The sequence below is a fragment of the Python bivittatus genome, unplaced genomic scaffold, assembly GCF_059951505.1.
Source record: "Python bivittatus isolate LINGU-HERP-01145 unplaced genomic scaffold, Pbiv_v1 ctg000220_np1212, whole genome shotgun sequence".
NCBI classification, from domain to species: domain Eukaryota; kingdom Metazoa; phylum Chordata; class Lepidosauria; order Squamata; family Pythonidae; genus Python; species Python bivittatus.
In genome coordinates, this window is record NW_028277048.1 from 31,890,138 (window position 1) to 31,902,528 (window position 12,391).

Here is a 12,391-nt window from a genome sequence, read left to right on the forward strand (position 1 = left end):
TCCAGGCTTCAGCGGCACCCAAGCGCAGTTGCCGTCGGTGGCGCGGGAGCCTGCAGCGCTCCCTGTTGGGAAGAAAAAGCGACGCAGGCGGAGAGTAAATGGGCGAGTTAGTTGGACGTCGCCTCGCGGAATAAGGTCTGAGGAGCCTGAACCTGCGGCGGAGAAAGCCCAGGCTGGCTGGACGTAGTCTGAGCTGTATTTGAGCGACACGTTGACCTACTTATTCACGTAACCCAGTTTTTTACGTTTCTCTGAAACACGGAACCGGGCTGGTTTGCACACCACTGACATTGGTGTGATGTGCAAAGCGGTGTGTATGTCATTCCCAGTGTCTGAAGCTGGTGATGGAAGTTGGTTATCTTGGTTTATAGCACAGCAGTTTATTGTAGCTATTGGGTGTTTTGGTGGTTTGGTTTGGTATGTATTGCTATTGTTAATTTGTTACATTTTTTGCTATGATGCTATGTACAATGTAGATAAAATAAATCCTGACAATTTGTGAATCAGTCTGATATTATAGGATCCTAACAACAACAAACCTTTACAGCCTTTAGGACAGAAAACACTACATAGAAAGACATATGCCTAAAATTATAGATATAAGTAAAAAGGAGGCATAAAGTAGAATAAAATAATAGAATATTAATATAAAAATAATACAAATAGTGGCAATTGCCAGGATTAGCACTAATCTTCAGTCGTAGGTGGGAGAAATAGAATAAATAAAGGCACAGAATCAGGGCCATGTTGTCTTACATAGAATTCAGAGGGGCGTCATCGTCTATATACCATTGTTTGCCAGTAATGCACTTCTGGATTCACTGTAGGGCAAACAGCAAACTTTGTGCAAAAGAATTAATGGACACTAGTTTGATATCGAGAGCCAGTTTGGCGTAGTGATTAAAGGCATCAGGCTAGAAACCGGGAGACTGAGAGTTCTAGTCCTGCCTTAGGCACAAAGCCAGCTGGGGGACCTTCTCAGCCCCAGGAAGGAGCCAGCAGCAAACCACCTCTGAAAAACCCTGCCAAGAAAACTGTAGGAAGTAATTTGCTCGTATGCGCACACACACACATTCATCCATGATTTTATTTCATCTTGTGTGCATTTGCCTGTTTGCATGTAAAAAATCACAGTGGTTACTACATCGTATGTTACATACAGTACTTGCCGAGCCTTGGCACTGGAACCAGGGTTAGGTTAAGCCTCAGCTCAAATCCAGTTCCAGGTAATTAATGTGGTGATTGACATATAAATTGCAACTGAGACTGTTTTTACCTGCTGGGGTTATTTTTAATAATGTTATTTCATGGATTATTGTTATTTATTGTTAAGACTGGATATTGTTGTGCAGCTCTTTCAGCAGCAGTAGTAACAGAAAGGCTGAAGAGGAAACATAACAAATAAATAAGATAGTCATTTTCAGAATCTAAGGATCAGTGAAAGGAAGAGTATATGCCAAAAGCTGTTAATCTGAAGTCAGGGTGAAGTAGTAAAAGAAATATTTTCATTTTAGACAATATGCATATTACTAATTGGAAGTACTGTTTTTATCTCAGCCGTGTCCCCAGTTGCACCTAACCACAACACTTTCGTGCCTTGAAAACATTTGTTTTCCCCCTTGTTCCCATGATCTCATTATATCCCCAGCCAATGAATAAGATTCACTTGTTGAGATGGGTGGCTATAGAAATCAATCAATCAATCAATCAATCAATCAAATAAATAAGATGGTCTTACATCTTACAGGTACCAGTATCAAAGTAGTATTTTTCACCTTATTCTAACACTGTACAATGATAGCCTCAAGTTGTGTAGGAAGTCCAGTGATTGGCAGTAACTGGGAGCAGAGGAAACAGTGGCAGGACAGATATCAGCCGCAGGGAGAACAAATGCCTTCGGGCCTAGTTTTCTGTCACCCCAAGGACAGATACATAGCACTTCAGCTTGGTAGCAAGGAAGGGCCTAAAGAGAAATAAAAAAGTGACTTTTTTGCCTTTCAGTCATCCCCCAAATCTGCCACCCAAGATGGCAGCTTCAATTTTCCACATGATGGGACTGCCCTTCCCTATTTCCAGGTTGTTGTGTTCAGGACTACAGTCTTAGAATTGGGGATGGCATCTATTATGTATATCCCCCATGTGAATTAACAACTTTCCTCACAGCTATTCAAACTGCCATATGGATGGTTAATCATGCCAAAGAGGTTCCGTTTAAATGTGGATGAGTTCTACAGCATTTGATAAAAGAAAAATCTTCAGAAATGATCAGCCCATACAAAGCCATATCTTTTCTGAATTATTTTCAAGTTAAACTTACTGCCTCTTTACCAGATAAAACGTAAGAATTTTTATTAAAAAATATTATTATTACAAACCCCTTATTTTAGTTGGATTCAGAACAGACTTATAGTATCATCATAAAGTGTTTGGATATTAAAAATAAAACTGTTACAATAATTGTTTAGGTACAGAGTGAGCCTTTTTCTTTCAGATATAACACACAGTTTGGTTGAATATTGGATTGCAACTTTGTGGCAACTGCTGTTATTGTGTGTCAAACAGACCCACTACTGTAATTGATTTGTTCAAAATTCTTGCTTTAAGGTATCTCAAATAAGTGTTCTAGCTTTAACTTGTGGATCACAAATTTTACTTTTTTTCTGTTCAGGAGAGTGCCCCTGTGATGAAAACATTCACAATTATTGCCATCTTTATCAGAATATACATTTATATTATATAATTTACCAGAATGTACATCCACCATTGCTGATTTTCGTTGGCACTTAAACTTTCTTTGATATCAAAGAAATCTACACATTTCAGAAATAATCTGCCTTACAGACAACATGAAACATCTTCAGTACTCTTCTGTAAATTCTTTTCCTACTAATCTCAGCATCTTGGAACCTGGATGGATCAAAAAAGTCTGAACAGATGACACAAAGGAAATTAAGGCAGAGGAAAGGAGAAAGTGCAGTCCCTGTCATATGGAATCAGCTTTCAATGTAAAATGTATACAGTCTCCTCTGTTTATTTGAATGGGGAAGTAAATATCTAGTTTTGTCATGTCTAGTTTTGTCACAAGTTTAAACAGAGATGTATTTGAACAACAGGAATACTGATCCAAATAGATCCAGCATGTTCTGGATGAAGCTCCATTCTCCCTGAAGGTTCTAGATGTAAAGTTATAGGACTTGGAATAGGACCTCCTGCATGGCTCCTTTCTTTTTTAATTTACATATGAGTTTTTTATGATAGTCATGTTAGATTTTGATGAGTGGTTTCCTCTGGACTTCTTCTATTTGTGCTGATTCCTGTTACTACTATTTTAAATTGACTAGCTGTTTTTTAAACTGAGATTGCTTTGTTTTTAATGTATTGTGGTTTTAATTATTATGCACCACAGTCCAAAAGGTTAGTCTATTAATGTTACTAGAGTGGTAAGGCAATAGAGACACCGATGGTAATAAAGTGACCTCCAACAGCCTTCATTCCATCAGCTCCAGTCAGCATGAACAGGGTAGCACAAACCTTTATGTAAACAGTGTATTTTATACAAAAAAGGAACTGGAGGGAAGAAGCTGTAAATTATAAACCACATAAAAGGATTTCCTGACAAAAACATCAGAGTGCAGTGACCCAGCACATTCCTTCTATGCAGAAAATTCCAAGTTCAGGCCTTTGCATCTCAAATTAAAAAACTAAAAAGCTTGTAGTGAAAAGGTCCTTATTCCTGGACTACTCAGTAACAGAGGGATCAAAGGTCTTACTTAGCGTAAGATAGTTTTTTATACATTCAACTTATCTAAACTTATGAATCATTCTCACTCCTTTGATTTACATTACAAATGACCAGTGACCATATGGGGTAAGTAAACTGAAGCAAACCATCCTACATAAATCTTTATGACTTAGCCTTAACTGACTGCAGAATTAACCCAATGTCTTCATCTCCGAATCCCATTAATTATACATACAGAACACTATAGGAAGCCTTCCAATTGCCTAGATCTTGCACTCACAATGTGACAACTTCTTGACAACTGCTAGCTATTATGTAACCATAATAACATGGGAATTACTTTCTTCATTTGTTTTACAAATGAATAAATTCTACATTTCTCAATGTTTTATAAGGAAGGAGGGAGGGGAGGGGAGGGGTGGAGGAGTCATATGTGGCATTTCCCTCTCCAATTTTTCTCCACAACCAACAATGCTGTGAGGTAGGTTGGCTTGCGCGCAACTGACCAAATTCTCCCAGGGAGCTTCCATGGTTGAGAATTAACTTCAGCCTGGGTCTCTCTGGGCCTAGTCCAACACCAACCAGCACTACCTTGAAACTTTTGTTCACACAAACGAAACGTGTCTTGTTATACCTTAAAAGCCTATTAGTGAACTGACTGCAATTCATTTAATCAGATGCATGCATCTGATGAAGCTATTTATTTATACATTGATATGCTACTCATTCCAATAAACCTTTGATGAAAGTTTGTGCATTTGTTGGACTTTGAGGTATTCAAAAACAGCAAAAGACCATCATGGCTCTTCCACTGGAAACCCTACTATCTTCTTATCCATCATTCAGAGGCTCACCCTTCCCCCACCACAGTGTGTTCTATCATGTTCAGTTCATTTGGTATTATCCTACCTAGTTTGATCCCATGGATTAGAGCTGAAGAAAAATCTTAAATATGGCTAGATCTGCATTTTATTATTGCATGAGTTCAGAAATAAAGCAAGGCAGTCTTGGAAAGAAGATTGCTTGTAGTTTATTTACAACAGAATGTAAGAAAAGGCAGTTTTAAAAACAATAATAAATAACTGAAAAAGCAACAATTATGTATGTATGGAAACTATGAAACTCAGATTCTTCTATTTAGCCTTGTATTGTATAACTTGGAGTGTTTGGTCCTTCCTTCGTAACACTAACCCTATCACCAAAAACAAAAAACAGAAAACCCCACTACTATACACAACACTCAAAGTCACAAAGATTGTCACAGAAATGAAACAAAAACTTATTTCTAGAAGTAACATTAAAAAAATCATAGACAATTGTAATTCAAAGACTATGCTGTCCAGACAAGAAGACCCTTCCCCGGGATTAGTTTAGCTTCAAGCCTTTATGAAAATAGAAGTCTGAATAATGGTAAATAATGAGTTCCTACTGATGAGTTCATGAACCCTCCCCATCGTATGTATTATCTACTATGAAGTGCATACATTTGATGTCTTTTAAACAACAGCATGTTCTAAAGTTTCAGTGCAGCAAACCACAACCCAAAGTTGCATGAGAGGAATTCTGTTAGACTATAGGCCCAATCAACCTCATCTAAGCATGGCCAATGGAAAGCTAACTTATGGGATGGTCAAAATCTTTCGACCTTTTCTGTTCATATAGGGGTACCTCAGGATCCACCCAATGTGTTATTAAAGAGGTGCATCTCTCTTATTATTATTCAGATAAAGACAGCGGAGTAACCTTCGTTTCACATTAACAAAGGTTTAAAAAGTTTCATTAAAAAATGAAACATTGTCAATGGAACAGAAATCTTCAGTAAGAAAATTTGTAAGAGTTTTTCTATTCTAGAGGATACCATTCCAGTTGGGCCCTTTAGCAGTAACTTGAAAATCTCTACCTGAAAGATGATTAGGCTGTTTCTATTCATTCAATATGAAAGAACTGATCTAAACTCAATTACGTCCACTCATATGTGAAGAACAGCTAGGCTCAAATTTATCTTATGGCAATTTAGCAAGTTTTTTTGCAAACATTGTTAGCAAACATAAGCCCAGTGAAGACTTCTAGCACATGTACATGGCTTTTTAAAGATTCATGTACATGGAAAGCATATCCGATGAAAGTACACCAGCATTTCCAATAATAAATGTTGAGCAACCTTCCTGAGACTTTCATGATACAGCTTAAAAAAGCTTTTCTTCTTTTGCTTAGGAGGTCAAAGCTGGGTCTTGAAAGAGAGAATTTCAGGAGTCTGCTTTATTTGACAGGAAAGGTTAATTTAAAACCAGCAGTAGATTAGCTTCAGAACACAGTCCTCCTTCCTCTTCTTAGCAATGCTCAAATGTTCTCACTGAAAAAAGGGGCCACAGGATTATGGCACAATAACCTAATACTACTTCAGTTTGCTTTGCTGCACCAGACTTTATTGAAAGTGCCACTTTGTTCCACAAAACAAATAGATAAACATCCACAGGTCTGATCCTCACAAAACACATACAGCTAAAAATATACAGCAGATTCTGTACAAATTAAATCAGACAAGTCAACAATACAACCCAGCCAAACTTTTTTCCCATGTAAAAGACATATTAGTGCAACCAAAAATATGCTAGAAATTTAATTTAGTTACTTTTCTTGTGTCAGAAATATGTTTTTTAAAAGCAGAGGACAAAAATCAAGAAGGAAAAGTAACTGAATAATGACTAACCTAATGGCAAAAGCTGTGGAAGTAAAACAGAGTATGACAAAGGAGTGTAACAGAATTTGTGAAGAGCATAGGTACATGAGAGTGTATATTCTGAAGAAACATCCATTGGATTTTTGCTAACTCCTTGCTAAAAGTAGGAAAAGCAAAGAGCAGGCAGACATGGATTGTGCCAGCCATCATTTAGACATGCAGAAGAATAAAATTTTGTGTGTCTATTCAGTAAGCACCCAATTTTGATAGCACATCAAATTGAACAAATACTTCTTGCTGCAGCACTGAGAGCAGAAAGTATCACAGATAAGTCCACTATTTTTTTCCCCATAGCATGCTATTACCTTTCATTTTTGCACTAAGCAGCCTTTTAATGAGCATATTCTTAAGATCTATTATTCAAATACCTGATCTTATTCCCAAGCCAAAGTAACACAATAATACAGGAAGAAGTGAAATAGTTAAAATAAATCAACACTGTGTTTTGACGTCTTGGCCTATAGATTTGTGCAAGATTCTAAAAGGGAGATAGGAGAGCAACATTGGCTTGATTGCCTACAGAAATTATCATAATTTTCTGCTAACTTAAAGCCACAAACTCAAGGCGTATTTCTGTATAGAAATGTAATAATACTAAAAAACCAGGTATTAACAACAGTCACACAGACCTTCAGAATGCTGAGCAAGATAGAATAAGATACCTTGAATAATAACAGAGAAAAGGCATGAAGCTAAATGGTAGGGGGATTAATACAGACTTAGAGCTACTACATATTTTGAGTTTTCAAATGCACACAGTGCATTCTACTCTCCCACCCTACCATTCTATGACTAAAACTACCCTAAACAACAGTCTCCTTAGTATGTACAATTTAAGTAAGAAGTCACTTGAGAGTTAATTGGAGATTTAAGTCTGCTACACTTTTTCATATGAAAATTCATGCTGCCGTGCTTACTAGAAATTTTCTGTTATTCAAAGTTAGCTTTACCCCTGAGGTCTGCATGTATATTTCTATATTCCCCTTGACAATACGAAGTACTGTCACTATATGTTTATGATACCTTCACAACTGATTCTAGCTTGCATGTGGTTAACTGGTAACTTAATTTACTGAACTAAATTAAATTCTGAATGAATTATCAGGAAAGGAACAGATTCCAAGTGTCTTAAATTGTATATGGGGAAGTATCTTTAATTCCTGAGACAGAAGGGTGATGCAATTAACAGGCCAATATTTTGTCTCTCCAAACTAAATGGCAGGGTGCAACTAATGCTGTTTTCTGGGGTACCAACAGTCAAAAGAAAAAACTTTTAAATTCTATTTTCATTGTTGGAAAAGAGTACAACCAAAGGAGCTCAGGAAGCTGGCAAGTTGTTTTGTTTCTGGAAGAAGCTTTAGAAGATTCCCACATAACTTTTTTGCTCTTAAACAAGGACTCATGATCAACTGTCAACTGTAGCAAAAGTACACCATGTTTCCCTTTCCACTTTGAATTCAGGTGCCTGAATTCAAAGGAGGTAATAATAACAGGTGAAGCAGTTGAAAAAAAGTACTGCTTGCTGGACCATGCATGAGTCTCACCCTCTTGAACACGCTAAAGACTTCCTGGCAGACCCACCTTTTAAAAAATCTGTTTGGCTCTCCCCAGCCTTTTCTTTCTTAATTTTATTCATGGCTCAGCCTTACAACACATTCAGTATTTATTTTATAGATAGATAGATATATACAGGATTTTTAGACTGAGAAAAAAGAATCTGCACCATAAGTCTAACACATGTTATTATGGCATTTTTTAATGCTATAATCTCTTGCTTTTGTTTTAACAGGCCAACATGGCTACCCTCTGCAAAAATTCCAGTCACAGAATAGATTGATGACTGCTCACAATGTTGCAAAAAATGGACTGAACTTTTCTTGTTTTGAACAGGGTTTTCAATCAGGACTTTCATTAATTTCATAGGAACTCAGAAGGCCTGAATCAAAAACTGAATTATGAATTAATAATGGCATTGTTTCTTGGGATGTATTTGTCCCATTTGGGCTCTGTAGCCTATTTATTTGTGTTTCCATTTTTTCTTCCTGCAGTAGGTCTCAGTTCTCCAAAACCAACACAGAAAAGTTTTACAACAGCACATGATAAAAAGGAGTTAAAAATTTTGTGCAAGTTACAAATAGTTCAAGGGTCTCAAAATGATTACGATAATTTAAGACAAAGCTAGAGCACATTGGCTCTTTAATTTTTGAAGAGCTTAAAGTGTGCATTAACTACACCCGAAATCCTGAGTTGTATTATGTAAAAAGGAATCTGAATCTGTTGGTATTCAAGTGTTGATCAGTGAGTCAGCAGTTCCAAAGTTTACTTTAAGGTGCGTTCGGCCTGAGAGTAAAAAAGGATTTCAGAAATAGAGAGATAATGGCTTGAAATGAGAAATGTGATCTGAACCTGTAGCTAAGGAGAACCTCATTCTCTCAGGATGTCCTCGCTAGCTTTATGAAATCCTTGTAACCTCTCCAGTCATAAACACTGCAATTCTACATCTTCTGTTGGCAGCAATCACTAGAAGAGATTGCTTTTGCCTTTACAAGCTACTTCATTCTGGGTTGATAGCAACATCTGTCGTATGGCTTAGAGCTTTAGTTTGGGAATCAGAGCACATGAACTATGATCTTGCACGCATTTAGCTAACTAGTTTCAGGGAAAGCCTAAGAGAATGGAGGGAATAGGAAAGGCATACTTCCAGATCTATAAGATTTGTTTAAATAAAACAACTACCATGAACTTTGCAAATGATATTCTGTCAGTCATAGCTTGTCATAAGGAAAAAACCATGCTGGGTTTAGAGAGCCTTTTTATCTGGATCTGGCAGCGTGAGAGTTTCTGGGGCAGATTTTTTCCGTGGACGGTCTTTGGGAACTGCTAGGAATTCAGGTGCGTCTGTGGAGAGAGGCGTAGATGGAGCACTAGAAGGAGCACTGCGGATTGAAGAGGGAAGGGAGATATTAGAGATGGATATGGCGGGAGGGAAGATTCCAATTTTCTTGTTGGTGGCTTCCTGAGTTGCTCGTTCAAATTCTCGGACTTCGTCCATAGTCATGTCTTCAATGAGAAGAAAAGAAAGAACACGTTAGAATCACCGTGCAAGTTGGTATCATTACACAGCTTTATTCAAGTTGTAGTCTTTAAGGAGCCATTCCTGTCAGTGTGCATATTTACTCAAGAGATGCTTTGGCCAATATTTCAGAAGTGCTGCTGAAATTTCAGGAGCCACATTTGCACACCATTCATCTCACTGGTAGAGTTGCTGACTGCTCAAAGAAAACTCTGGGACTGCAAAACAAAACCATTTCTCGTGATGGGATCACATGAGAGAAAGACATTTGTTTCTTTCCAGAGTTATGTTTTTATCTGGTTTCACTCAAACAAGGATAAAAATCATAAACGAAAGCCGAAACAAACGATCATAGATTAACTGGATCCTTTGTTTCAGCTAATAATCTAGCGATCATTCTAACTTGTTCTGGGTCATCATGCATCCTGTAGAGCTCTCTGATCATTCTGGAAAACCATTAACAGGACTTCCTTATCAATGAGTTATAATATAGCCACTGACATATATCCAGTGGGCTGCATCCGACATTATGCAATGGTTTTCGTGTGCAATAAGTCTGGTTTCAATTCTCTGCTGCCTGCCTGTTCCTTCATTTGCTCTGGAGTTATTGCCTTCAAGCCTCTGAAAAAAAAAAAGTTAGGATATATGGGAATATTTCAAAGAGGCAGCTACTTGCAGTTATCGTTCCACCAGCAGACAGTTAATGCCATTCTAAATACAGATTAAGATAAAAATGTGAGAGAGTTTAAAGTACTTTTATATAAGTTAAATTTCATGACTGAAGCATTCCTATTTTTATTTGCACGTGCTGATATTTTTTTCTAAATAGCACATCTTTTAGGACTTTTACTGGCATTCCCCACTAGACAACAAAGACAATTCTGTATCCTTAAATACTGCTAAGTTTTGCTATACAGTGGGTAAATTCTGCCCTATTATGAGACTTAATTGTTAATGGTTATGCAATATTTTACCAATGTGAGATTTTTTTTCCTTTTTTTTTTTTTTCCTTTGGTCTATGACCGTAATAAAGTCTTACCATCTTTTAGGACAAGAAGAGACATTTTTAATAATTCCATCTCTTCTGAAGTCAGTAGAAAAACTGCAGTAAGAAAACATTATGTTTTATTGTTCTATCTGTTTCTAGGATGTAGAATATAGATGGAGGCTCCCGTGGTATAATGCTTTGAAGTTCTCTTATGTATTTTAAAAAATATTCCTCATATCAAAGAGAAGTTTAGATATGGAGAATAGTTTTAATTTTGTCATCTTCCAGATACAGTGTGAAATTTTCTGGGCACACATGTGTGCACACACACAAATATATACGCATAAACACAAATATATTTATTCTCAAAAGACATGTTTTATGATGACGGCATGTAATGTATGCATACAGAAAAGTATCGTATCAAAAATGTACTAGAAAAAAAGTTGAGATTATTACAAAACAAAACTCCAATATTTTAAAACTCAACAAAAGTTGTTCTTCAATGAATTATTAAAAAATTCAAGTCAGCCTAAGTGTATGATTGAAAAAAGCCAACACACATTTAGCTCCTAACATGACAAGGAGCTCAGCGAGAGCAGCAAATGAATAGAGCCCACTGCAAGTTAAAATTGGTTGAAAAATATATAGTGGCTTTTTTTCTGACACACTGACAACGATCCTGAATTGTTAGAATTCAGTTGTTAGATATAATCCAACCGAAAGAACTGCACCGCTTAATTATGGCTATAAGGAAAGCTCAGTGCAACCCAATCAGATTCTTTACCCTAACAATGAAAGATCTTGGATTTTCATTCAGGTATATAAAATATTACAATCCTACTGAATAATTCCACCAGAGGGCAGAGCTACTTCGTTATAGTGTCCGTTCCTCCAATGGAAACTTCATAGAGTAATATGTCCTTGGTTATTTCCTTCTACCAACTCAAGAGGCAAGATGGGTTCAGCAAAAGGTCATTTGAGGTTTGAACACTTCATACCAGATTCAGGTTAATGTTTTGAATACCAGGAAAGAGTTTCTTAATCACAAGAAACCCCACCTTTCTTTGAGTTTCAACTTTCCTGCAGGGAGCATGGGTTCCTACGAAGGAAGCTAAAAGAAGGTCAAACACAAATACCAAACAAATGGTTGTTAAGAGCCTCTTGAAACCATCTACTCAGTCAAAATCCAATTAGTCAAGTTTTAAGTTCCTACTCGTCACTTCTGGGGGATGAATATTGCAAAAGATTGGAAAAGAGCAATTGATACTGATATCAGTATTATGTGGTTCCCCAATAACTTGCATGAATGGCTGAAGTGATGTCAAACAATTGGATAGCAAAGGCAACAGAGAAACATGGAAATTGAAACCTACTGTCAGGCTGGTTTTATTATTTATTTATTGCTATTTATTTATTTATTTAATCTTCGCTGACAAGATAAAACACTACAAGAATATATTTTCCAGGACATGAAGGCTCAGATATGTAGATTTATTGTAACAAAACTGTGAAGATATTATGAAAGAATTCCAGTGACTCTTGTGTATTGAATATTTCTACCAAAATCAACATTCAAATTTCTCACCCCTGTTTTTCCCACCCACTCTATGTCAACGGCTAGAAGGCATTCTCTTTTGGGCAGGAAATATAGTTTCCATCTGTTTCTAGTTCTGATAACAGCCTGATCTACTTTTGACCATGTGAGAATTTTCACACCTATGATCTTAATATGTAAAAAAAGAACATGGGGGGTATACTCTTATTCAATGTGAAATTTTGTCTTTTGCATGAATTCCTATTGCTGTCAAACTATTTATTCTTTTTCTCTTCCTAAAGTATCCAGCT

General features: G+C 36.8%; 1 protein-coding gene across 1 annotated transcript in view; it reads right to left on the bottom strand.

Annotated features, from left to right (window-relative positions):
• Positions 1 to 4,755: 4,755 nt before the first annotated feature.
• Positions 4,756 to 12,391, bottom strand: part of PITPNC1 (phosphatidylinositol transfer protein cytoplasmic 1) — a 142,133-nt gene continuing 134,497 nt past the window's right edge. The window contains exon 9 of the mRNA XM_088138275.1: positions 4,756 to 9,542. Coding sequence (XP_087994401.1) covers positions 9,283 to 9,542 — 260 coding nt within the window. The 3' untranslated portion in view covers positions 4,756 to 9,282. The remainder of the gene's footprint in view (positions 9,543 to 12,391) is intronic.